Genomic DNA, 25,670 nt, shown 5'->3' with positions numbered 1-25,670 from the left:
TCCTAGCCTAGTAAAAGAAGAGGACAACTCACAAGGCCACCAGGAACAGGAGAAGATTGTGGGCAGCATAGACTGAGCATCAGACAAAGGTGGGAGAGTAAAGATGGACAAAGCAGTAGGGAGAGGGGCAGCGTAGAAAGAGAAAGGGTGGGAAGAGTTTCCTTTACTAGTAAAGAATACAGTATTTAATCATATTGGGGTGTAATCTGTAATTGGTGTTATGATGTTATGGTGGAGTATTTGTCCCTTCATTGAAATGTAGCCATTGGAAAATGCCTTGTGTACGACGCAAAACTTTAGAAAATGGAACTAAAGGTGGTGGTTTAGGAGTTCCAAATATCAAACTATACTTCTATGCGGCTCACTTATCTCATGCTGTTCTTTGGCATTCTAATGTATCATCGCGTAGATGGGTTCACTTGGAGTCTGAACTGGTTCGGATGCTTACTGTTTCTACTCTTTTATGGTTTTCTCGTTCCCAATGGCCTCCTGGCTGGTATGATTAACCGTCTATAGCATCCACTTTGTCGCTCTGGCACAGGCTATCTAAAACATAGGGGGTAATTCAGACCTGATCGTAGCAGCAAATTTGTTAGCAGTTGGGCAAAACCATGTGCACTGCAGGTGTGGCAGATATAACATTTGCAGAGAGAGTTAGATTTGAGTGGGTTATTTTGTTTCTGTGCAGAGTAAATACCGCCTGCTTTATTTGTACACTACAATTTAGATTTCAGTTTGAACACACCCCACCCAAATCTACGCTCTCTGCACATGTTATATCTGCCCCCTCCCCCCCTGCAGTGCACATGGTTTTGCCCAACTGCTAAGAAATTTGCTGCTACGATCAAGTCTGAATTACCCCCCTATTCTCTTCTATCCTCTCCTCCTATTCTCTTTTTCCTATGGGATAAACCTGAGTTCCCCGGGGGTATGGATAGACAGGCTTTTAAACATTGGTGTGGTGAAGACTTAGTCTTTCTCAATGATATAGCTCTGTTACGCACCTTCCCATCCTACTTGGATCTACAGCATAGGTACAATCTAATATTTACAACTACGTAGTTTTCACTTCGCTTCATTCCATTCACCGTAATACTCTGGTTAGACCCCCCTAGAATTATTGTGCTTTCTCCACTCCACCTCCAAAGGCTTGTTTTCAACAATTTATCGCCTCTTGCTCAAACATAATTTACCCACATAAGGTTCGCACAAGAGATCTTGGGAAAATGATTTGAGAGAACATTTGGGCCGAGAAATTTGGGAACAGATAAGACAGAATCTAGTCTCCTCAGCTACCGCTATCAGACAGAGAAACTTCCTTTACAACATATATTCGCTGGTATTTAGTTCAGACGCGACTAAACCAAGTCTTCCCTTCCACATCAGATTTATGTTGGAGAGGCTGTGAAGGGCACCCTGCGCCATATATTTTGGGACTGTCCCAAACTAATCCCGGTATGGAGAGCCATACGGGGGATTGATATCCCCTTGATTTCCAAGGTCACTGAGGTGGTTATTTCCTTTCCCCCCCTCTTTTTCCTGTTTCCCTGGAATATCTCCAGAATAGCAAAACCTTTACAGAAACTCATTTGGCACATCACAAATGCAGTGAAATGTAAAATTGTCCGCCACTGGAAGTCTCAATCAGTCCCCTCTAGCAACCATCTCGGCTGCAATCTGAGACACTTATCACATGGAATTTTTTTCTAGTGTGGTAGATAACAACGCAATAACTTATACAGATACATGGTCTCCCTGGTTGGCTCACCAGACAGCTCCCCCTCCCTTGACATATGGCTATTAAAATGTTCAATGATTTGTATATTCTGCTACATACCTGTATATTGATTTCTCTCTTCATTTCAGTCAGGTCATTATTTTCCGTTTATATCCAGATTACTATGATGATTGTTGTTTTCTCGGACGTCTCATGGTCTGCATATTTACCAGTGTCTACTTGTACTGCTGTACTGTCCCTCCCCTATTTCCCGTGATTTCTTTCCCTCTGTTTAACCACTCTCACTCCACCGGTTTTTTTATTGTATATTGTACTTTTTAAAAAATCCTTTAATAAACAGTCTTTTCTTTTTTTTTTTTCAAATAAATGTAGCCATTGGTTGTTAGGTCGGACCCTATGTTGTCAAGATCAGCACCATGGTGGGAAGGACCTGAGAATGTACTGTATACCAGAAATGGTGAGGAAAGCACACTTTTACACCTGGGAATCTTCAGATGTATATAAAGAGGTAAGGAGTTTCTATCATTTTGGTTGTCCCCAAGGAAAGTTTGTAAAGAACTGAAAAATTGGAAAACAAATAGCCTGTGGTATCATGCAATAATTGAAGACCCTGATTGCTCCCAATAATAAGATTTTACTTACCGATAAATCTATTTCTCGTAGTCCGTAGTGGATGCTGGGGACTCCGTCAGGACCATGGGGAATAGCGGCTCCGCAGGAGACAGGGCACAAAAATAAAGCTTTAGGATCAGGTGGTGTGCACTGGCTCCTCCCCCTATGACCCTCCTCCAAGCCTCAGTTAGGATACTGTGCCCGGACGAGCGTACACAATAAGGAAGGATATTGAATCCCGGGTAAGACTCATACCAGCCACACCAATCACACCGTACAACTTGTGATCTGAACCCAGTTAACAGTATGACAAACGTAGGAGCCTCTGAACAGACGGCTCACAACAATAACAACCCGATTTTTTTGTAACAATAACTATGTACAAGTATTGCAGACAATCCGCACTTGGGATGGGCGCCCAGCATCCACTACGGACTACGAGAAATAGATTTATCGGTAAGTAAAATCTTATTTTCTCTGACGTCCTAAGTGGATGCTGGGGACTCCGTCAGGACCATGGGGATTATACCAAAGCTCCCAAACGGGCGGGAGAGTGCGGATGACTCTGCAGCACCGAATGAGAGAACTCCAGGTCCTCTTTAGCCAGGGTATCAAATTTGTAGAATTTTACAAACGTGTTCTCCCCCGACCACGTAGCTGCTCGGCAGAGTTGTAATGCCGAGACCCCCCGGGCAGCCGCCCAGGATGAGCCCACTTTCCTTGTGGAATGGGCCTTGACAGATTTTGGTTGTGGCAAGCCTGCCACAGAATGTGCAAGTTGAATTGTGCTACAAATCCAACGAGCAATCGTCTGCTTAGAAGCAGGAGCACCCAGCTTGTTGGGTGCATACAATATAAACAGCGAGTCAGACTTTCTGACTCCAGCCGTTCTTGAAATATATATTTTCAATGCCCGGACCACGTCCAACAACTTGGAATCCTCCAAATCGTTAGTAGCCGCAGGCACCACAATAGGCTGGTTCAGGTGAAACGTTGACACCACCTTAGGCAGAAAATGAGGACGCGTCCGCAGTTCTGCCCTGTCCGAATGGAAAATCAGATATGGGCTCTTATATGATAAAGCCGCTAATTCTGATACTCTCCTGGCTGAAGCCAGGGCCAGTAGCATGGTTACTTTCCATGTAAGATATTTCAACTCCACCGATTTGAGTGGCTCAAACCAATGGGATTTGAGAAAATCCAAAACTACATTAAGATCCCACGGTGCCACTGGGGGCACAAACGGGGGCTGTATATGTAGTACTCCTTTTACAAAAGTCTGGACTTCAGGAACTGAAGCCAATTCTTTCTGGAAGAAAATCGACAGGGCCGAAATTTGAACCTTAATGGACCCCAATTTGAGGCCCATAGACAATCCTGTTTGCAGGAAATGTAGGAATCGACCCAGTTGAAATTCCTCCGTGGGGGCCTTCCTGGCCTCACACCACGCAACATATTTTCTCCAAATGCGGTGATAATGTTGTGCAGTCACCTCCTTCCTGGCTTTTACCAGTGTAGGAATGACCTCTTCCGGAATGCCTTTTTCCCTTAGAATTCGGCGTTAAACCGCCATGCCGTCAAACGCAGCCGCGGTAAGTCTTGGAAAAGACACGGTACCTGCTGAAGCAGGTCCCGTCTTAGAGGTAGAGGCCACGGATCCTCCGTGAGCATCTCTTGAAGTTCCGGGTACCAAGTTCTTCTTGGCCAATCCGGAGCCACGAGTATCGTTCTTACTCCCCTTTGCCGTATAATTCTCAGTACTTTTGGTATGAGAGGCAGAGGAGGGAACACATACACTGACTGGAACACCCACGGTGTTACCAGAGCGTCCACAGCTATTGCCTGAGGGTCTCTTGACCTGGCGCAATATCTGTCCAGTTTTTTGTTGAGGCGGGACGCCATCATATCCACCTTTGGTTTTTCCCAACGGTTCACAATCATGTGGAAGACTTCTGGATGAAGTCCCCACTCTCCCGGGTGTAGATCGTGTCTGCTGAGGAAGTCTGCTTCCCAGTTGTCCACTCCCGGAATGAACACTGCTGACAGTGCTATCACATGATCTTCCGCCCAGCGAAGAATCCTTGCAGCTTCTGCCATTGCTGTCCTGCTTCTTGTGCCGCCCTGTCTGTTTACGTGGGCGACTGCCGTGATGTTGTCCGACTGGATCAACACCGGCTGACCCTGAAGCAGGGGTTTTGCCAGACTTAGAGCATTGTAAATCGCTCTTAGCTCCAGTATATTTATGTGAAAAGACATCTCCAGGCTTGACCATACTCCCTGGAAGTTTCTTCCCTGTGTGACCGCTCCCCAGCCTCTCAGACTGGCATCCGTGGTCACCAGGACCCAGTCCTGTATGCCGAATCTGCGGCCCTCTAACAGATGAGCACTCTGCAACCACCACAGAAGAGACACCCTTGTCCGTGGTGATAAGGTTATCCGCTGGTGCATCTGCAGATGCGATCCGGACCATTTGTCCAACAGATCCCACTGAAAAGTTCGTGCGTGGAATCTGCCGAATGGAATCGCTTCGTAAGAAGCCACCATCTTTCCCAGGACTCTTGTGCATTGATGCACAGACACTTTTCCTGGTTTTAGGAGGTTCCTGACAAGTTTGGATAACTCCTTGGCTTTCTCCTCCGGAAGAAACACCTTTTTCTGAACCGTGTCCAGAATCATTCCCAGGAACAGCAGACGTGTTGTCGGTGTCAACTGAGATTTTGGAAAATTCAGAATCCACCCGTGTTGTTGCAGCACTAATTGGGTTAGTGCTACTCCGTCCTCCAGCTGTTCTCTGGACCTTGCCCTTATCAGGAGATCGTCCAAGTAAGGGATAATTAATACGCCTCTTCTTCGAAGAAGAATCATCATTTCGGCCATTACCTTGGTAAAGACCCGAGGTGCCGTGGACAATCCAAACGGCAGCGTCTGAAACGGATAATGACAGTTTTGCACCACGAACCTGAGGTACCCTTGATGTGAAGGGCAAATTGGGACATGCAGGTAAGCATCCTTTATGTCCAGGGACACCATAAAGTCCCCTTCTTCCAGATTCGCTATCACTGCTCTGAGTGACTCCATCTTGAATTTGAATTTCTGTATGTACAGGTTCAAAGATTTCAGATTTAGAATAGGTCTTACCGAGCCGTCCGGCTTCGGTACCACAAATAGCGTGGAGTAATACCCTTTTCCTTGTTGTAGGAGGGGTACCTTGACTATCACCTGCTGAGAAAACAGCTTGTGAATGGCTTCCAATACCGTCGCCCTGTCTGAGGGAGACGTTGGCAAAGCAGACTTTAGGAACCGGCGAGGGGGAGACTTCTCGAATTCCAACCTGTAACCCTGAGATACTACCTGCAGGATCCAGGGGTCCACCTGTGAGCAAGCCCACTGTGCGCTGAAATTCTTGAGTCGACCCCCCACCGCTCCTGAGTCCGCTTGTACAGCCCCAGCGTCATGCTGAGGGCTTTGCAGAACCCTGGGAGGGCTTCTGTTCCTGGGCAGGGGCTGCTTGCTGTCCTCTCTTACCCCTTCCTCTGCCCCGGGGCAGATATGACTGTCCTTTTGCCCGCTTGTTCTTATAGGACCGAAAGGACTGCGGCTGAAAAGACGGTGTCTTTTTCTGTTGGGAGGGGGTCTGAGGTAAAAAAGGTGGATTTTCCGGCAGTTGCCGTGGCCACCAGATCCGATAGACCGACGCCAAATAATTCCTCCCCTTTATACGGCAATACTTCCATATGTCGTTTAGAATCCGCATCACCTGACCACTGTCGCGTCCATAAACTTCTTCTGGCAGATATGGACATCGCATTTACTCTCGATGCCAGAGTGCAAATATCCCTCTGAGCATCTCGCATATAAAGAAAAGCATCCTTTAATTGCTCTATAGTCAATAAAATACTGTCCCTATCCAGGGTATCAATATTTTCAGTCAGGGAATCCGACCAGACCACCCCAGCACTGCACATCCAGGCTGAGGCAATGGCTGGTCGCAGTATAACACCAGTATGTGTGTATATACTTTTTAGGGTAGTTTCCAGCCTCCTATCAGCTGGATCCTTGAGGGCGGCCGTATCAGGAGACGGTAACGCCACTTGTTTTGATAAGCGTGTGAGCGCCTTATCCACCCTAGGGGGTGTTTCCCAGCGCGCCCTAACCTCTGGCGGGAAAGGGTATAATGCCAATAACTTTTTTGAAATTAGCACTTTTCTATCTGGGTTAACCCACGCTTCATCACATACATCATTCAATTCCTCTGATTCAGGAAAAACTACAGGTAGTTTTTTCACCCCCCACATAATACCCCTTTTTGTGGTACTTGCAGTATCAGAGATATGCAAAGCCTCCTTCATTGCCGTGATCATATAACGTGTGGCCCTACTTGAAAATACGTTTGTTTCTTCACCGTCGACACTAGATTCAGTGTCCGTGTCTGGGTCTGTGTCGACCGACTGAGGTAAAGGGCGTTTTACAGCCCCTGACGGTGTCTGAGACGCCTGGGCAGGTACCAACTGGTTTTCCGGCCGTCTCATGTCGTCAACTGATTTTTGTAATGTGCTGACATTATCACGTAATTCCATAAACAAAGCCATCCATTCCGGTGTCGACTCCCTGGGGGGTGACATCACCATTATCGGCAATTGCTCTGCCTCCACACCAACATCGTCCTCATACATGTCGACACACACGTACCGACACACAGCAGACACACAGGGAATGCTCTTATCGAAGACAGGACCCCACTAGCCCTTTGGGGAGACAGAGGGAGAGTTTGCCAGCACACACCCAAGCGCTATAATATATATGGGAACAACCTTATATAAGTGTTGTATCCTTATAGCAGCTTAAATATATAAAATATCGCCAAAAAAAGTGCCCCCCCTCTCTGTTTTACCCTGTTTCTGTAGTGCAGTGCAGGGGAGAGTCCTGGGAGCCTTCCTCACAGCGGAGCTGAGCAGGAAAATGGCGCTGTGTGCTGAGGAGAATAAGCCCCGCCCCCTATTCCGGCGGGCTTTTCTCCCGGAGTTTGAGATATCTGGCATGGGTTTAATACATCCATATAGCCTCAAGGGCTATATGTGATGTATTTTTTAGCCATAAAAGGTATTATACATTGCTGCCCAGGGCGCCCCCAGCAGCGCCCTGCACCCTCCGTGACCTATGGTGTGAAGTGTGTGACAACAATGGCGCACAGCTGCAGTGCTGTGCGCTACCTTCATGAAGACTGAAAAGCCTTCTGCCGCCGGTTTCTGGACCTTCAATCTTCAGCATCTGCAAGGGGGGTCGGCGGCGCGGCTCCGGGACGAACCCCAGGGTGAGACCTGTGTTCCGACTCCCTCTGGAGCTAATGGTGTCCAGTAGCCTAAGAAGCCAATCCATCCTGCACGCAGGTGAGTTGATCTTCTCTCCCCTAAGTCCCTCGATGCAGTGAGCCTGTTGCCAGCAGGACTCACTGAACATAAAAAACCTAAAAACTTTTTCTAAGCAGCTCCTTAAGAGAGCCACCTAGATTGCACCCTGCTCGGACGGGCACAAAAACCTAACTGAGGCTTGGAGGAGGGTCATAGGGGGAGGAGCCAGTGCACACCACCTGATCCTAAAGCTTTATTTTTGTGCCCTGTCTCCTGCGGAGCCGCTATTCCCCATGGTCCTGACGGAGTCCCCAGCATCCACTTAGGACGTCAGAGAAATTTAAGTTGCACAAAGATATTTATTTGGGGAAGACAGCTGGGCAGTGTTTATTTCACCACATTTCTGGAGTGTCGGGAATGTCATGCTCAGAATACACAGAATACGTACTTTTTTTTAATTTGTAAAGTGCTAACATATTATGCTGCATTGTCCATTACATACACTTTTTTCTTATTTCACCTAATTTACCTGGAGGTCCTCTGTTAAATTGTGGTGGCATATTAAGCATTGGGTTCTGCTGAACAGGGTTCTGAAAGGTCCTCCTCTCTCCAGAAACATTTTGCATTTGTGACATGGCCACATCCTTTGCCCTGGCATCTCTGACAGGAAAGAGCTAAAAATAAAAGCAAGAGATAACAAAATATTAGTATGCACAAGACTGAAGTCTAATGACAGGTTGTGTTGTGGAAACAACATGTTAGACAACAAATGCTAAATGCAAAACTAAATGCCTGTTAAGACTGTTCATTTAACACAAAAGACAAGATACAGGAAACAATCTGAATTCCACGTATAATGTTAATGGAATATGGACTTCATATTTGTAACATGTTACAAGCAGAGTATGGATGTAAAGGAACAATCATTTATTATTTGAAGCATGTAACATCAGAATGTACAGTAAGCACTGGTTCCCTGAATGCCCCATAATGCACAATGCAGTGATCTGCACTAGATGTTTGTGTGTAATGTGTATACCCATAGCAGGGTATATTGTTCCAAGTTTAGCAAACATAATTTCATTGTTGGGCAAGTGGGTTTCAAAGAAAAAACTAGAACCTGGGGAGTATTTGGAATTGTGGCTGCTTTGAGGGCAATCCATGCTGTGATATTAGCAAATTGCAGCATGTGAGCACATTGTAATTGTGGCCATATGAGGAATACAGTGGGGATTGAAAGTTTGGGCACCCCAGGCAAAAATTCATTTTAATGTGCAAAAAGAAGCCAAGGAAAGATGAAAAAATCTCCAAAAGGCATCAAATTACAGATTAGACATTCTTTTAACATGTCAAAAAAACTTTGATTTTATTTCCATCATTTACACTTTCAAAAGTGCAGAAAAGAAAAAATGGCATCTGCAAAAGTTTGGGCACCCTGCAGAGTTAATACCTTGCAGTGCCCCCTTTGGCAAGTATCACAGCTTATAAACGCTTTTTGTAGCCAGCCAAGAGTCTTTCAATTCTTGTTTGAGGTATCTTCGCCCATTCCTTACAAAAGTCTTCCAGTTCTTTGAGATTCCTGGGCTATCTGTGACGCACTGCTCTTTTAAGGTCTAGCCATAGATTTTCAATTATGTTGAGGTGAGGAGATTGTGAAGGCCATGGCAAAACCTTCAGTTTACGCCTCTTGATGTAATCCACCGTGGATTTTGAGGTGTGTTTAGGATCATTATCCATTTGTAGAAGCCAGCCTCTCTTTATCTTCAGCTTTTTCACAGACGGCATCAAGTTAGCGTCCAAAATTTGCTGGAATCTTATTGAATACATTTTTCCTTCTACTCGTGAAATGTTCCCTGTGCCACTGGCTGCAATACAACCCCAAAGCATAATTGATCCACCCCCATGCTGAACAGTTGGACAGAGGTTTTTTCATTAAATTCTGTGCCTTTCCTTCTCCAAACGTACCTTTGCTCATTCCGGCCAAAAAGTTCTATTTTAACCTCATCGGTCCACAGAACTTTATTCCAAAATGCATCAGGCTTGTCTATATGTTCATTTGCAAACTTCAAACGCTGATTTTTGTGGTATGGACGTAGAAGAGGTTTTCTTCTGATGACTCTTCCATGAAGACCATATTTGTACAAGTATCTCTTTATAGTGGAATAGTGTACCACAGCTCCAGTGTCTGCCAGATCGTCCTGGAGGGATCGTGCAGTCAAATGTGGATTTTGACTTGCTTTTCTCACAATCCTGCGAGCTGTTCTGTCTGATATTTTTCTTGGTCTTCCAGATCTTGCTTTAATTTCCACTGTTCCTGATGACTGCCATTTCTTAATTACATTCCGAACAGAGGATATGGGCATCTGATAACGCTTTGCTATCTTCTTATAGCCTTCTCCTGCTTTGTGAGCGTCAACTATTCTCAGTTTCAGTGTTCTACATAACTGCTTAGAGGAAACCATGGTGCTGATTGTTGGAGCAAGGTCAGATGAGTCTGGGCTTTTAAAACCTTTGAGATTGACATCACCTGGTCTTCCCAGACAATGACTGAGAACAATCCATGACACTGCCAGGTCTCAGCTGTCCAAAGAGGGCAGTACAAGGTATTAACCTTGCAGGGTGCCCAAACTTTTGCAGACGCCATTTTTTTTTCTGTTCTTTGAAAGTGTAAATGATGGAAATAAAATCAAACTTTTTTTGACATGTTATAAGAATGTCTAATCTGTAATTTGATGCCTTTTGGAGATTTTTTTCATCTTTCCTTGGCTTCTTTTTGCACATTAAAATGAATTTTTGCCTGGGGTGCCCAAACTTACAATCCCCACTGTATGTCAAAAGCAACATTTTTAATGCAGTTTCACTGCAATGTTAATGCAATAGTCAACGGTGTTAAAAAAAGCACAGGTTATGGTAGACTTGCCTAGATTACCTTGTTTCCCTGAAGACCACAGGATCTATCTTGGGATACATAGTAGTGACAGTGAAACAGGCACCAAACAGTTAAGCTATTCAGACTACCAGGATGCAATGGGACAGCCCCCTATATCCCCGCCTCAGGCAATTCAGTTGGTTCCAAAGCTCAAGGTAGGAGCAGTTCCAGAGGAGACCTATCCAGGAGAGAAGAACATATACACACACACACACACACACACACACACACACACACACACACACACACACACACACACACACACACACACACACACTTCCATACCAAAGGACAGGAAGAGGTTGGTAAGTGTATAGATTCGCATCAGGTGCGTCAGGGTGGGTTCCCTGTGGGCTTCAGAGAAACAAGGTTATATGGGTAAGTCTACCGTAACCTCTGCTTTCTCTATCAGGGTCCACAGGATCTACCTTGGGACATCCCAAAGCAGCCACTAGTGGAGGAGGCGCTCCTCAGTGGACAGGAGAATCCTTCGCCCAAATGCAGCATCCTGAGAGGCAAATGTGTCAAAGGCATAATGAATGTTAAATGGAATAACATGTGGCTGCCATACAGATTTGTCCAAATGAGGCACCACGGTAGGCTGCCCATGAAGAACCTACCTTACTACTAGACTGGGCAGAGACATCATCTGAATAGGGAGATCAGCCTGGGGGGATGCTTCTAAGATAGTTAACTGAAGCCATCACGTCAGTGTTTATTTATTCACAGGCCATCCTCTCTTGTGAAATCCATGTGATGCATCTCCCGCAGAGAAGTCCGGTACCTGAAAAGCCATAACTACAATTTCTTCATTAAGGTGGAACTTAGAGACCACCTTAGGAGGATACCCCGATTTAGTTCAGAGAACTGCTCTATCTGGATGAAATATCAGAAATGGAGGACGACACGACAGTGCCCCTAAATCTGATACTCTTCTAGCTGAAGCAATTGCCAGAAGAAAAATAACTTTAGCTGTCAACCATTTGAGATCCACATGATTCAGTGGTTCAAATGGGGCAATTTGAAGCGCCCCGAGGACTATTTCTAGATCCCCAGGGGCTGTAGGGGGAACAAAAGGAAGTTGTGGAGCATTTCTAGGAAAAAAGTGCAAACATCCTGTAGGTTAGCAATTTTCTTTTTGAGCCATACAGTTAATGCTGACACTTATACCTTGCAGGAAGCTAAACGGAGACCTTTGTCCATTCCTGCTTGAAGAAATGCTAGAATTCTTGAAACTCTGAAAGGCATAGGGTCATTTTTTCTGGCAGCGCATCCTTGAAAATACGCATGCCATATCGGGTAATAGATGCGAGCCAAGGATGGTTTCCGTGCTTTAAGCATTGTTTGAATTACCTCTTGTGAAACCCTTCCGCTTTCAAGATGGATGTCTCAAGAGCCGCGCCGTCAAAGACAGTCGATCCAAGTTTTTGTAGAGACAGGGACCCTGGATCAGTAGATCTGGATGTTGAGGCAGAAGGAACGGAGTAACAGAGGACAACCTCTGCAGATTTGTGTACCAACTTCGTCTGGGCCACGCTGGAGCTATTAGTACCACAGCGCCCTTACCTGTTTGAATTTTCAAATCACCTTGAGCAACAGGAAGATTGGTGAAAAAACATATGCCAGATGAAATTCCCATTCCACTGATAGGGCCTCCACTGTTTGAGATCCTTTGTTTTTGACCCGTATGCGGGTATTTGTTGTTCTAACAAGAGGTCATGAGGTCCATTTCTGGCAGTCCCCACTTGTTTACCAGAATCTGAAAGACTTCTGGGTGCAAGGCCAATTTGCATACATGACTGTCGTTCCAACTGAGAAAGTCCTCTTCCCAATCTAGGACTCCCGGTATGAACACTGCGGACACGGCTGGATGATCAAGTTTTGCCCACCTTAACATGTGGTTTACCTCCTTCATTACCCTTCGGCTGCGAGTGACTCCTTGATGATTGGAAGTACGCTACTGCCGCTGCATTGTTCGAGCAAATCTGAATCGACTTGTCTTGAAGTATTTCTTTTGCATGTGTATGGCGCGACCCAGAACAATGATTGGCAGGCAAGTTTCTTCCATGTTCCAGTGTTCCTGGCAGAAGTACTGTTCTGTTATGCTCCCAAGCCCTGAAAACTAGCATCCGTTGTCGGAACCTTCCAACCTGAGATCCAAAAGGGTCAACCTCTGTCCAGGTGATATACAGTATCTGTAGGCACCAAGCCAAAGACCAACACTCTTCCTGAGGTAGAATTATAGTCTCAGGTTTTATCATCAGATGTTGACGGGACCTTGAATGGAAATTAGCCTATTTTACTATGTTGAGGCCGTCGATTACAGAACTCGAATTGCTGCATGGATGGATACACTTCGGCTATGTAGAAACCCCTTAATCCTAGTCTGTATTGTGGATATTGTGTTCGGAGGTAAAAAGATTCTCTGGAGACTGGTATCCAATACAGCCACCCGATGCTTGTGATAGGACTAAGGAGGGCTTTGCCCAATTTATGAGCCAGCCGTGAGCATGTTAGCAGACTATTGCTCTCTGAGCTGTAGCCAGTCCAAAGGGTAGTGCCTGGAACTGGAATTGTTGCTGGAGGACAGCGAACCTGACACAGCACTGATGGGAAGGTGCTATAGGTACATGTAGGTAAACATCCTGAATATCGAGGGATAACATAAAATTCCCTGGCTCTATTGCCAATATAATGGAACGCAAGGTTTCCATATGGAATCGAGGCACACTAATATGTTTGGGGGTAACTCTAAAAGGCACAAACATAACAGTGAAAAACTGCTTTTCGCTCCCAGGTATCTGTGGTGGACTGCTGCCAAACCTGTGCAAGTAGAAGTCGGCCTCCCACCCTGGAATCCCCCAGGTGGATGCCCATGCCATCAAGCCGAAAGACTTGTCTTCGGGTTTAGAAGCTGGGCGTCTGGTTGAGCTTGCTGTAAACCTTTACTTTACTTCAAGCCCGAAAGGGCCGAAAAAGCTGGAAACTGGGTTTAACCTTATATGAGGAAGGAAGATTCACCTTTTTGGAGTCTGCTTCAGACACCAGAATGTTATCTAATTCTGTGCCAAAAGATTTCAACTCCGCCTTTTTGCACGTAGACAGATAGATCTACGAGCGGCTACTGAAGAAGCTACAGCCTAAGCAGCTTCTTTGCAATATGGGACAACTGTTTTCTTGTAGCTGTTGAAAGATAATCTTCAAAAGCATCTGCCCACTCTTGGACTTACAGCAACTGGTATTCCCGGGTGATCTCCCATCCGAGTACTAACCAGGTCCAACACTGCTTAGCTTCCAAAATCAGGTGGGATTGAACATGCCAGTGTGGTGGGTCTGTAAGTCCTACTGCTTTAGCCACTATGCTGTGGCCATAGCTGGGCTAAACATTGTGCTAAAGAAAAACAGTTCTTAAGAAAACTATCACTCTCTCATTATATTTATAATGATTTTGTAGGATAATGTAGATTTGCGCACTAGTACAACTACCTTGGGAGGAATCTCCCTTTTAAACAGTCCACAGTAGGAAATGGATAATAAATAACCCCATTTCTTGGGAATCTTAAATTTCTTACCTCTGCATTATTTCCCTCAGCTGATATGAATTAGGAAATTCTGTTTAAACCCAGGTGCCTCCTTGATTCACAAAACAGATTTGACTGCCTGAATTAAATCAGGTATTTAACTTTAGAAGAGTGATCCTCTTATAATATTCAGAATGGGAAAATTCGGCTTCATCGCATGAAGTACCCTCTGATTCAGAAAATAGCGTAGACAGTGAAGAAGTAACTTCCTGTCTATCTGACTTGCACTGGATGTGGCATGACCCAGTGGGATGTTGCATGTAAGGGTTCCCCATACCTGGTACCGTAGCAGGGTCCTGCTAATCTAGAAATCTGTGCAAAAACGGCCCAAGGAGGTTACTTGTTAATTCATAAGAACCTAACTTGGATCTGTTTATTCAGAAAGTTTTTACACTACCAGTCATCTTATACCAGATCCTGGGTGGTTAACCCTGCTTAGTAGGACAGACATGTTAATGTAGTCTCACTTTTTCCTTTCTTGGACATAGCAACAATTATTACCACAATAATCAGTGTAATTCTATGCATAAATGTGACCGTCCTCACTTTAATACTATAAAGTACAATCAAATCCGCTGCATAGAGGATCTGAATAACAGAGAGAAACAGCTAAACAGAGGTTAAAGTCAACCGTCACACATAAAAGAAAGCGTATATAATAAGATTTTAAACCTACTGGTAAATCTTTTTCTCCTAGTCCGTAGAGGATGCTGGGGACTCCGTAAGGACCATGGGGTATAGATGGGCTCCGCAGGAGACATGGGCACTATAAAGAACTTTAGAATGGGTGTGCACTGGCTCCTCCCTCTATGCCCCTCCTCCAGACCTCAGTTAGAGAACTGTGCCCAGAGGAGACTAACAGTACGAGGAAAGGATTTTGTTAATCCAAGGGCAAGATTCATACCAGCCCACACCATCCACACCGTTTAACATGGAATATACGCAACCAGTTAACAGTATGCAACAAAACAGTATCAGGCAAAGACTGATTACAATTGTAACATAACCCTTATGTAAGCAATTACTATATACAAGCCTTGCAGAAAGTAGTCCGCACTGGGACGGGCACCCAGCATCCTCTACGGACTAGGAGATAAAGATGTACCGGTAGGTTTAAAAATAAGATTTTACTCACCGGTAAATCTATTTCTCGTAGTCCGTAGTGGATGCTGGGAACTCCGTAAGGACCATGGGGAATAGACGGGCTCCGCAGGAGACTGGGCACTCTAAAAGAAAGATTAGGTACTATCTGCTGTGCACTGGCTCCTCCCTCTATGCCCCTCCTCCAGACCTCAGTTAGGATACTGTGCCCGGAAGAGCTGACACAATAAGGAAGGATTTTGAATCCCGGGTAAGACTCATACCAGCCACACCAATCACACCGTATAACTCGTGATACTATACCCAGTTAACAGTATGAAATATAACTGAGCCTCTCAACAGATGGCTCAACAATAACCCTTTAGTTAGGCAATAACTATATACAAGTATTGCAGACAATCCGCACTTGGGATGGGCGCCCAGCATCCACTACGGACTACGAGAAATAGATTTACCGGTGAGTAAAATCTTATTTTCTCTGACGTCCTAGTGGATGCTGGGAACTCCGTAAGGACCATGGGGATTATACCAAAGCTCCCAAACGGGCGGGAGAGTGCGGATGACTCTGCAGCACCGAATGAGAGAACTCAAGGTCCTCCTCAGCCAGGGTATCAAATTTGTAGAATTTAGCAAACGTGTTTGCCCCTGACCAAGTTGCAGCTCGGCAAAGCTGTAAAGCCGAGACCCCTCGGGCAGCCGCCCAAGATGAGCCCACTTTCCTCGTGGAATGGGCTGTTACTGATTTAGGATGCGGCAATCCAGCCGCAGAATGCTCCAGCTGAATTGTGCTACAAATTCAGCGAGCAATAGTCTGCTTAGAAGCAGGAGCACCTATTTTGTTGGGTGCCTATAGGATAAAAAAAGAGTCAGTTTTCCTGACTCCAGCCGTCCTGGAAATATAAAATTTTAAGGCCCTGACTACGTCCAGTAACTTGGAATCTTCCAAGTCCCTAGTAGCCGCAGGCACTACAATAGGTTGGTTCAAGTGAAAAGCGGATACCACTTTAGGAAGAAACTGGGGACGAGTCCTCAATTCTGCCCTATCCATATGGAAAATCAGATAAGGGCTTTTACATGACAAAGCCGCCAATTCTGACACACGCCTGGCCAAGGCCAATAACATGACCACTTTCCACGTGAGATATTTCAAATCCACAGTTTTAAGTGGCTCAAACCAATGTGATTTTAAGAAACTCAACACCACGTTGAGATCCCAAGGTGCCACAGAAGGCACAAAAAAGGGGCTGAATATGTAGCACTCCCTTTACAAATGTCTGAACTCCAGGCAGTGAAGCCAGTTCTCTCTGGAAGAAAACCGACAGAGCCGAAATCTGGACCTTAATGGAACCCAAATTTAGGCGCATAGTCACTCCTGACTGTAGGAAGTGCAGAAAACGACCCAGCTGAAATTCCTCTGTTGGGGCCTTCCTGGCCTCACACCACGCAACATATTTTCGCCAAATACGGTGATAATGGTTTGCGGTTACTTCTTTCCTGCCTTTTATCAGCGTAGGAATGACTTCCTCCGGATTGCCCTTTTGCTTTAGGATCCGGAATTCAACCGCCATGCCGTCCAACGCAGCCGCGGTAAGTCTTGGAACAGACAGGGCCCCTGCTGTAGCAGATCCTGTCTGAGCGGTAGAGGCCATGGGTCCTCTGATATTATTTCTTGAAGTTCTGGGTACCAAGCTCTTCTTGGCCCATCCGGAACCACGAGTATCGTTCTTACTCCTCGTTTTCTTATTATTCTCCATACCTTTGGTATGAGAGGCAGAGGAGGGAATACATAAACCGACTGGTACACCCACGGTGTCACTAGACCGTCCACAGCTATTGCCTGAGGGTCCCTTGACCTGGCGCAATATCTAGTTTTTTGTTTAGGCGGGACGCCATCATGTCCACCTGTGGCCTTCCCCAACGGTTTACCAACAGTTGGAAGACTTCTGGATGAAGTCCCCACTCTCCCGGGTGTCGGTCGTGTCTGCTGAGGAAGTCCGCTTCCCAGTTGTCCACTCCCGGAATGAACACTGCTGACAGTGCTAAGACGTGATTTTCCGCCCATCGGAGAATACTTGTGGCTTCTGCCATCGCCATCCTGCTTCTTGTGCCGCCCTGTCGGTTTACATGGGCGACTGCCGTGATGTTGTCTGATTGGATCAGTACCGGCTGGTTTTGAAGCAGAGGCCTTGCCAGACTTAGGGCATTGTAAATGGCCCTCAGTTCCAGAATATTTATGTGTAGGGACGACTCCTGACTTGACCAAAGTCCTTGGAAATTTCTTCCCTGTGTGACTGCCCCCCAGCCTCGAAGGCTGGCATCCGTGGTTACCAGGACCCAGTCCTGTATGCCGAATCTGCGGCCCTCTTGAAGATGAGCACTCTGCAGCCACCACAGTAGAGATACCCTGGTCCTTGGAGACAGGGTTATCAGCCGATGCATCTGAAGATGCGATTCCGACCACTTGTCCAAGAGGTCCCACTGAAAGGTTCTTGCATGGAACCTGCCGAATGGAATTTTGCTTCGTAAGAAGCTACCATTTTTCCCAGGACTCGTGTGCAGTGATGCACCGATACCTGTTTTGGTTTCAGGAGGTCTCTGACTAGAGATGACAGCTCCTTGGCTTTCTCCTGCGGGAGAAACACTTTTTTCTGTTCTGTGTCCAGAACCATCCCCAGGAACAGCAGGCGTGTGGTAGGAACCAGCTGTGACTTTGGAATGTATAGAATCCATCCGTGCTGTTGTAGCACTTCCCGAGATAGTGCTACTCCGACCAACAACTGCTCTATGGACCTCACCTTTATAAGGAGATCATCCAAGTACGGGATAATTAAAAACTCCCTTTTTTCGAAGGAGTATCATCATTTCTGCCATTACCTTGGTAAAGACCCTCGGTGCCGTGGACAGTCCAAACGGCAGTGTTTGGAATTGGTAATGGCAATCCTGTACCACAAATCTGAGGTACTCCCGGTGAGGATGGGAAATGGGGACATGTAGGTAAGCATCCTTGATGTCCAGGGATACCATGTAATCCCCCTCCTCCAGGCTTGCAATAACCGCCCTGAGCGATTCCATCTTGAACTTGAATTTTTTTATGTATGTGTTCAAGGACTTCAAATTTAAAATGGGTCTCACCGAACCGTCCGGTTTCGGTACCACAAACAGTGTGGAATAGTAACCCCGTCCTTGTTGAAGTAGGGGCACCTTGACTATCACCTGCTGGGAATACAGCTTGTGAATTGCCTCTAGCACAGCCTCCCTGCCTGAGGGAGTTGTCGGCAAGGCAGATTTGAGGAAACGGCAGGGGGGAGACGCCTCGAATTCCAGCCTGTACCCCTGAGATACTACTTGAAGGATCCAGGGATCCACCTGTGAGCGAGCCCACTGATCGCTGAAATTTTTGAGGCGGCCCCCCACCGTACCTGGCTACGCCTGTGGAGCCCCCGCGTCATGTGGTGGACTCAGAGGAAGCGGGGGAAGAATTTTGATTCTGGGAACTGGCTGACTGGTGCAGCTTTTTCCCTCTTCCCTCTGCAGAAAGGAAGCGCCTTTGACCCGCTTGCTTTTCTGAAGCCGAAAGGACTGTACCTGATAATACAGTGCTTTCTTAGGCTGTGAGGAAACCTGAGGTAAAAAATTTTCTTCCCAGCTGTTGCTGTGGATACGAGGTCCCAGAGACCATCCCCAAACAATTCCTCACCCTTATAAGGCTCTATGTGCCTTTTAAAGTCAGCATCACCTGTCCAGTGTCGGGTCTCTAATACCCTCCTGACAGAATGGACATTGCATTAATTCTGGATGCCAGCCGGCAAAATATCCCTCTGTGCATCCCTCATATATAAGACGACGTCTTATGTTTGCAAAATAGTATCCCTGTTTGACAGGGTTACAGACCACGCTGCAGCAGCACTATCTGCAGGTCTCAGTCTAGTACCTGAGTGTGTAAATACAGACTTCAGGATAGCCTCCTGCTTTTTATCAGCAGGTACCTTCAAAGTGGCCGTATCCTAAGACGGCAGTGCCACCTTTTTTGACAAACGTGTGAGCGCCTTATCCACCCTAGGGGATATCTCCCAGCGTAACTTATCCTCTGGCGGGAAAAGGTACGCCATCAGTAACTTTTTAGAAATTATCAGTTTGTTATCGGGGGAACCCACGCTTTTTCACACTTCATTCACTCATTGGATGGGGGAACAAAACACTGCCTGCTTTTTCTCCCCAAACATAAAACCCTTTTTTTAGTGGTACTTGGGTTAATGTCAGAAATGTGTAGCACATTTTTTATTGCCGGGATCATGTAACGGATGTTCCTAGTGGATTGTGTATGTGTCTCAACCTCGTCGACACTGGAGTCAGACTCCGTGTCGATATCTGTGTCTGCCATCTGAGGGAGCGGGCGTTTTTGAGCCCCTGATGGCCTTTGAGACGCCTGGGCAGGCGCGGGCTGAGAAGCCGGCTGTCCCATAGCTGTTACGTCATCCAGCCTTTTATGTAAGGAGTTGACACTGTCGGTTAATACCTTCCACCTATCCATCCACTCTGGTGTCGGCCCACAGGGGGCGACATCCCATTTATCGGCATCTGCTCCGCCTCCACAAAAGCCTCATCATCAAACATGTCGACACAGCCGTACCGACACACCGCACACACACAGGGAATGCTCTGACTGAGGACAGGACCCCACACAGCCCTTTGGGGAGACAGAGAGAGAGTATGCCAGCACACACCAGAGCGCTATATAATGTAGGGATAAACACTATCACTGAGTGAATTTTCCCCAATAGCTGCTTGTATAAACAATATTGCGCCTAAATTTAGTGCCCCCCTCTCTTTTTAACCCTTTGAGCCTGAAAACTACAGGGGAGAGCCTGGGGAGCTGTCTTCCAGCTACACTGTGAAGAGAAAATGGCGCCAGTGTGCCGAGGGAGATAGCTCCGCCCCTTTTTCGCTGACTTTTCTCTCGCTTTTTTATGGATTCTGGCAGGGGTAATTATCACATATATAGCCTCTGGGGCTATATATTGTGATTATTTTGCCAGCCAAGGTGTTTTTATTGCTGCTCAGGGAGCCCCCCCCCAGCGCCCTGCACCCTCAGTGACCGGAGTGTGAAGTGTGTATGAGGAGCAATGGCGCACAGCTTCAGTGCTGTGCGCTACCTTGGTGAAGACTGAAGTCTTCTGCCGCCGATTTTCCGGACCATCTTCATGCTTCTGGCTCTGTAAGGGGGACGGCGGCGCGGCTCCGGGAACGAACACCAAGGGGGTCCTGCGGTCGATCCCTCTGGAGCTAATGGTGTCCAGTAGCCTAAGAAGCCCAAGCTAGCTGCAAGCAGGTAGGTTCGCTTCTTCTCCCCTTAGTCCCTCGTTGCAGTGAGCCTGTTGCCAGCAGGTCTCACTGTAAAATAAAAAACCTAACATATACTTTCTTTCTAGGAGCTCAGGAGAGCCCCTAGTGTGCATCCAGCTCGGCCGGGCACAGAAATCTAACTTAGGTCTGGAGGAGGGGCATAGAGGGAGGAGCCAGTGCACACCAGATAGTACCTAATCTTTCTTTTAGAGTGCCCAGTCTCCTGCGGAGCCCGTCTATTCCCCATGGTCCTTACGGAGTTCCCAGCATCCACTAGGACGTCAGAGAAATCTTATTTTCTCTTATGTCCTAGAGGATGCTGGGGACTCTGTAAGGACCATGGGGTTTATACCAAAGCTCCAGACCGGACGGGAGAGGGCGGACGACTCTGCAGCACCGACTGAGCAACGCAAGGTCCTCATCAGCCAGGGTATCAAACTTATAAAACTTTGCAAAAGTGTTTGAACCCGACCAGGTAGCTGCTCGGCAAAGCTGTAAAGCCGAGACGCCTCGGGCAGCCGCCCAAGAAGAGCCCACCTTCCTAGTGGAATGGGCCTTTACCGAATTTGGTAACGGCAATCCTGCCGTAGAATGAGCCTGCTGAATCGTGTTACAGATCCAGCGAGCAATAGTCTGCTTCGAAGCAGGAGCGCCAACTTTGTTGGCCGCATACAGGACAAACAGTGCTTCCGTTTTCCTAACCCGAGACGTCCTGGCTACATAGATTTTTAAGGCCCTAACTACATCCAGGGACTTGGAGTCCTCCAATTCACCCGTAGCCACAGGCACCACAATAGGTTGGTTCATATGAAACGATGAAACCACCTTGGGCAAAAATTGAGGACGAGTCCTCAACTCCGCTCTATCCATATGGAAAATCAAATAGGGGCTCTTGTGAGACAAGGCCGCCAATTCGGACACCCACCTCGCAGATGCCAAGGCCAACAACATGACCACCTTCCAAGTGAGAAACTTTAATTCAACCGTCTGAAGCGGTTCAAACCAGTGAGAGTTTAGGAACCGTAATACCACGTTAAGGTCCCATGGTGCCACTGGGGGCACAAAAGGAGGCTGGATGTGCAGCACTCCCTTTACAAAAGTCTGGACTTCTGGGAGAGAAGCCAATTCCTTCTGAAAGAATATAGATAAGGCTGAAATCTGTACCTTAATGGAGCCTAACTTCAGGCCCATATCCACTCCTGTCTGTAGAAAGTGGAGAAAACGGCCCAGATGGAAATCCTCCGTAGGAGCATGTTTGGCTTCACACCAAGAAACATATTTCCTCCAGATACGGTGATAATGTTTCGCCGTCACCTCCTTCCTAGCCTTTATCAGCGTAGGGATGACTTCTTCCGGAATACCTTTCCCAGCTAGGATTCGGTGTTCAACCGCCATGCCGTCAAAACGTAACCGCGGTAAGTCTTGGAACATGCAGGGCCCCTGCTGTAACAGGTCCTCCCTGAGAGGAAGAGGCCATGGATCTTCTGTGAGCATTTCCTGAAGATCTGAGTACCAGGCCCTTTGAGGCCAATCTGGAACAATGAGTATTGTCTGTACTCTTTTTCGTCTTATGATTCATAATATTTTTGAGATGAGAGGAAGAGGAGGGAACACATAGACCGACTGAAACACCCATGGTGTCACCAGGGCATCCACCGCTACTGCCTGAGGGTCCCTTGACTTGGCACAATACGTCTGAAGCTTCTTGTTGAGGCGTGACGCCATCATGTCTATTTGAGGAATTCCCCAAAGACTTGTTATCTCTGCAAAAACTTCTTGATGAAGTCCCCACTCTCTGGATGGAGATCGTGCCTGCTGAGTAAGTCTGCTTCCCAGTTGTCCACTCCTGGAATGAACACTGCTGACAGAGCGCTTACGTGATTTTCCGCCGAGCGAAGAATCCTGGTGGCTTCCGCCATTGCTACTCTGCTCCTTGTCCCGCCTTGGCGGTTTACATGAGCCACTGCTGTGACGTTGTCTGATTGAACCAGAACCGGTAGGTCGCGAAGAAGATTCTCCGCTTGTCGTAGGCCGTTGTATATGGCCCTCAATTCCAGTACGCTGATGTGCAGACAAGCCTCCTGGCTTGACCATAGTCCCTGAAAATGTCTTCCTTGTGTGACTGCTCCCCATCCTCGGAGGCTCGCGTCCGTTGTTATCAGAACCCAGTCTTGAATGCCGAACCTGCAACCCTCTAGAAGGTGAGCACTCTGCAGCCACCACAGGAGAGACACCCTGGCCCTGGGGGACAGGCTTATCTTGTGATGTATTTGTAGGTGGGACCCGGACCACTTGTCCAGAAGGTCCCACTGAAATGTCCTCGCATGAAACCTGCCGAAAGGGATGGCCACGTAGGCTGCCACCATTTTCCCCAGAACTCGAGTGCATTGATGAACAGACACTCTTTTTGGTTTTAGCAGGTGTCTGACCATGTTCTGGAGGTTCTGGGCTTTTTCCATTGGGAGAAAACCCCTCTTCTGTTCCGTGTCCAGAATCATGCCTAGGAATGATAGTCGAGTTGTTGGAATCAACTGTGACTTTGGCAGATTTAGAATCCAACTGTGCTGTTGTAGCACTCTCAGGGAGAGCGATACGCTCTTCAGCAATTGTTCTCTCGATCTCGCTTTTATCAGGAGATCGTCCAAGTACGGGATAATTGTGACCCCCTGCCTGCGCAGGAGCACCATCATCTCCGCCATCACCTTGGTGAAAATTCTCGGGGCCGTGAAAAGCCCAAACGGCAGCGTCTGAAACTGGTAATGACAGTGCTGTACAGAGAATCTGAGGTACTCCTGATGAGGAGGATATATGGGGACATGAAGGTATGCATCCTTTATGTCTAGTGACACCATAAAATCCCCCCCTTCCAGACTGGAGATCACTGCCCGAAGCGATTCCATCTTGAATTTGAACTTTTTCAAGTACAGGTTTAGGGATTTTAGATTTAAAATCGGTCTGACCGAGCCATCCGGCTTCGGGACCACGAACAGGGTCGAATAGTACCCTTTCCCCTGTTGGACTAGGGGAACCTTGATAATCACCTGCTTTTGACACAGCTTTTGAATTGCAGCTAACACTACTGCCCTCTCTGGGGGAGAAGCTGGCAAGGCCGACTTAAAAAATCCGCGAGGGGGCACCTCTTCGAATTCCAGTTTGTAGCCTTGGGATACAATTTCCATCGCCCAAGGATCCACGCCTGACAGAACCCAGACCTGGCTGAAAAGTTGAAGACGTGGCCCCACCTGTGCGGACTCCCTCAGTAGAGCCCCAACGTCATGCAGTGGATTTAGTAGAAGCCGGGGAGGACTTCTGTTACTGGGAACTAGCCGAAGCAGGCGTTCTTTTCCCTCTACCCTTACCTCTGGCGAGGAAGGATGAGCCCCGAACTCTTCTGGACTTATGCAACTGATATTGCGGAGTTTTGTTGTGCTGCGGGGGGAACAAAAGGCAAAAAGGTAGATTTACCCGCGGTAGCTGTAGAAACCAGGTCCGCAAGACCTTCCCCGAATAAAACTTCACCCTTGTAAGGTAAACCCTCCATATGCTTCGAGTCGGCATCACCCGTCTATTGATGGGTCCACAGGGCTCGCCTAGCAGAAATCGCCATGGCATTGGCTCTCGAACCTAGCAGCCCAACGTCTCTTTGAGCGTCTCTCATATATAAGACTGCGTCTTTAATATAACCTAAAGTCAATAAAATGGTATCCCTATCTAGGGTATCAATGTCAGCTGACAAGGTATCTGTCCAAGCTGCAACTGCGCTACATACCCATGCCGATGCTATTGCCGGTCTAAGTAAAGCACCCGTATGCGTATAAATAGATTTTAAGGTAGTTTCCTGTCTGCGATCAGCAGGATCCTTGAGGGCTGCCATATCAGGAGACGGTAGCGCCACCTTCTTGGACAAGCGCGTTAAAACCTTGTCTACCCTGGGCGAGGATTCCCACCGTACCCTGTCCTGTGCAGGGAAAGGATACGCCATAAGAATCCTCTTGGGAATCTGCAGTTTTTTGTCTGGAGTTTCCCAAGCTTTTTCAAATAACTCATTCAGCTCATGAGATGGGGGAAAGGTTACCTCAGGTTTCTTTTCCTTATACATGCGCACCCTCGTGTCAGGGAGAGAGGGGTCATCTGTGATATGCAAAACATCTTTTATTGCAATAATCATATAATGAATACTTTTGGCCACCCTTGGGTGTAACCTTGCATCATCGTAGTCGACACTGGAGTCAGAATCCGTGTCGGTATCAGTGTCTGCTATTTGGGATAGAGAACGTTTTTGAGACCCTGAAGGGCCCTGTGACACAGTCAAAGCCATGGATTGACTCCCTGCTTTTTCCCTGGACTCTGCTTTGTCCAACCTCTTATGTAATAAGGTCACATTTGCATTTAAAACATTCCACATGTCCAACCAATCAGGTGTCGGCGTTGCCGACAGAGACACCACAATCATCTGCTCCACCTCCTCCTTAGATGAGCCTTCCGCTTCAGACATGTCGACACACTCGTACCGACACCCCCACACACAGGGATATATTTATATGGAGACAGTTCCCCAATAAGGCCCTTTGGAGAGACAGAGAGAGTGTATGCCAGCACACAGCCAGTGCCAACTGACACTGGAAGCAAATTCCCAGATAATATAGTGCATATATATATATATATAATTGTCTGTGTAATACACTCACTGCGCCTTACAAGTGCCCCCCCCCCCCCCCCTCTTTTCAGCCCTGTGTCACCGTGTTCAGCAGGGGAGAGTCCGGGGAGCCAGCTTCTCTGCAATACACTGTGGAGAAAATGGCGCTGGTTAGTGTTGTGGGACCAAGTTCCGCGCCCTCCAGCGGCGGGCTTCGGTCCCGCTCAATTTTGTAGAACTGGCGGGGGATTTTTATAACTACTGCCTCCGCAGCCTATATATACTTATATGCCAGTCCTAGAGGTTTATATTGCTGCCCAGGGTGCCCCCCCTGCGCCCTGCACCCATCAGTGCCTGCTCGTGTGTGTTGTGTGTGGGAGCT

General features: G+C 47.2%; 1 protein-coding gene across 38 annotated transcripts in view; it reads right to left on the bottom strand.

Moving 5' to 3' along the window:
* Positions 1-25,670, bottom strand: part of LOC134927837 (uncharacterized) — a 1,188,393-nt gene that overhangs the window by 843,684 nt on the left and 319,039 nt on the right. The window contains exon 31 of one of the 38 annotated variants that reach the window (XM_063922886.1): positions 8,228-8,372. The exons of the other annotated variants lie outside the window; for them this stretch is intronic. Within the exon in view, the coding sequence (XP_063778956.1) occupies positions 8,228-8,372 (145 nt within the window). The remainder of the gene's footprint in view (positions 1-8,227; positions 8,373-25,670) is intronic. 38 annotated transcript variants of the gene reach the window in all.

The sequence above is a fragment of the Pseudophryne corroboree genome, chromosome 5 (genome assembly GCF_028390025.1).
Source record: "Pseudophryne corroboree isolate aPseCor3 chromosome 5, aPseCor3.hap2, whole genome shotgun sequence".
NCBI classification, from domain to species: domain Eukaryota; kingdom Metazoa; phylum Chordata; class Amphibia; order Anura; family Myobatrachidae; genus Pseudophryne; species Pseudophryne corroboree.
This window is presented reverse-complemented; position numbering and strand designations above follow the sequence as displayed.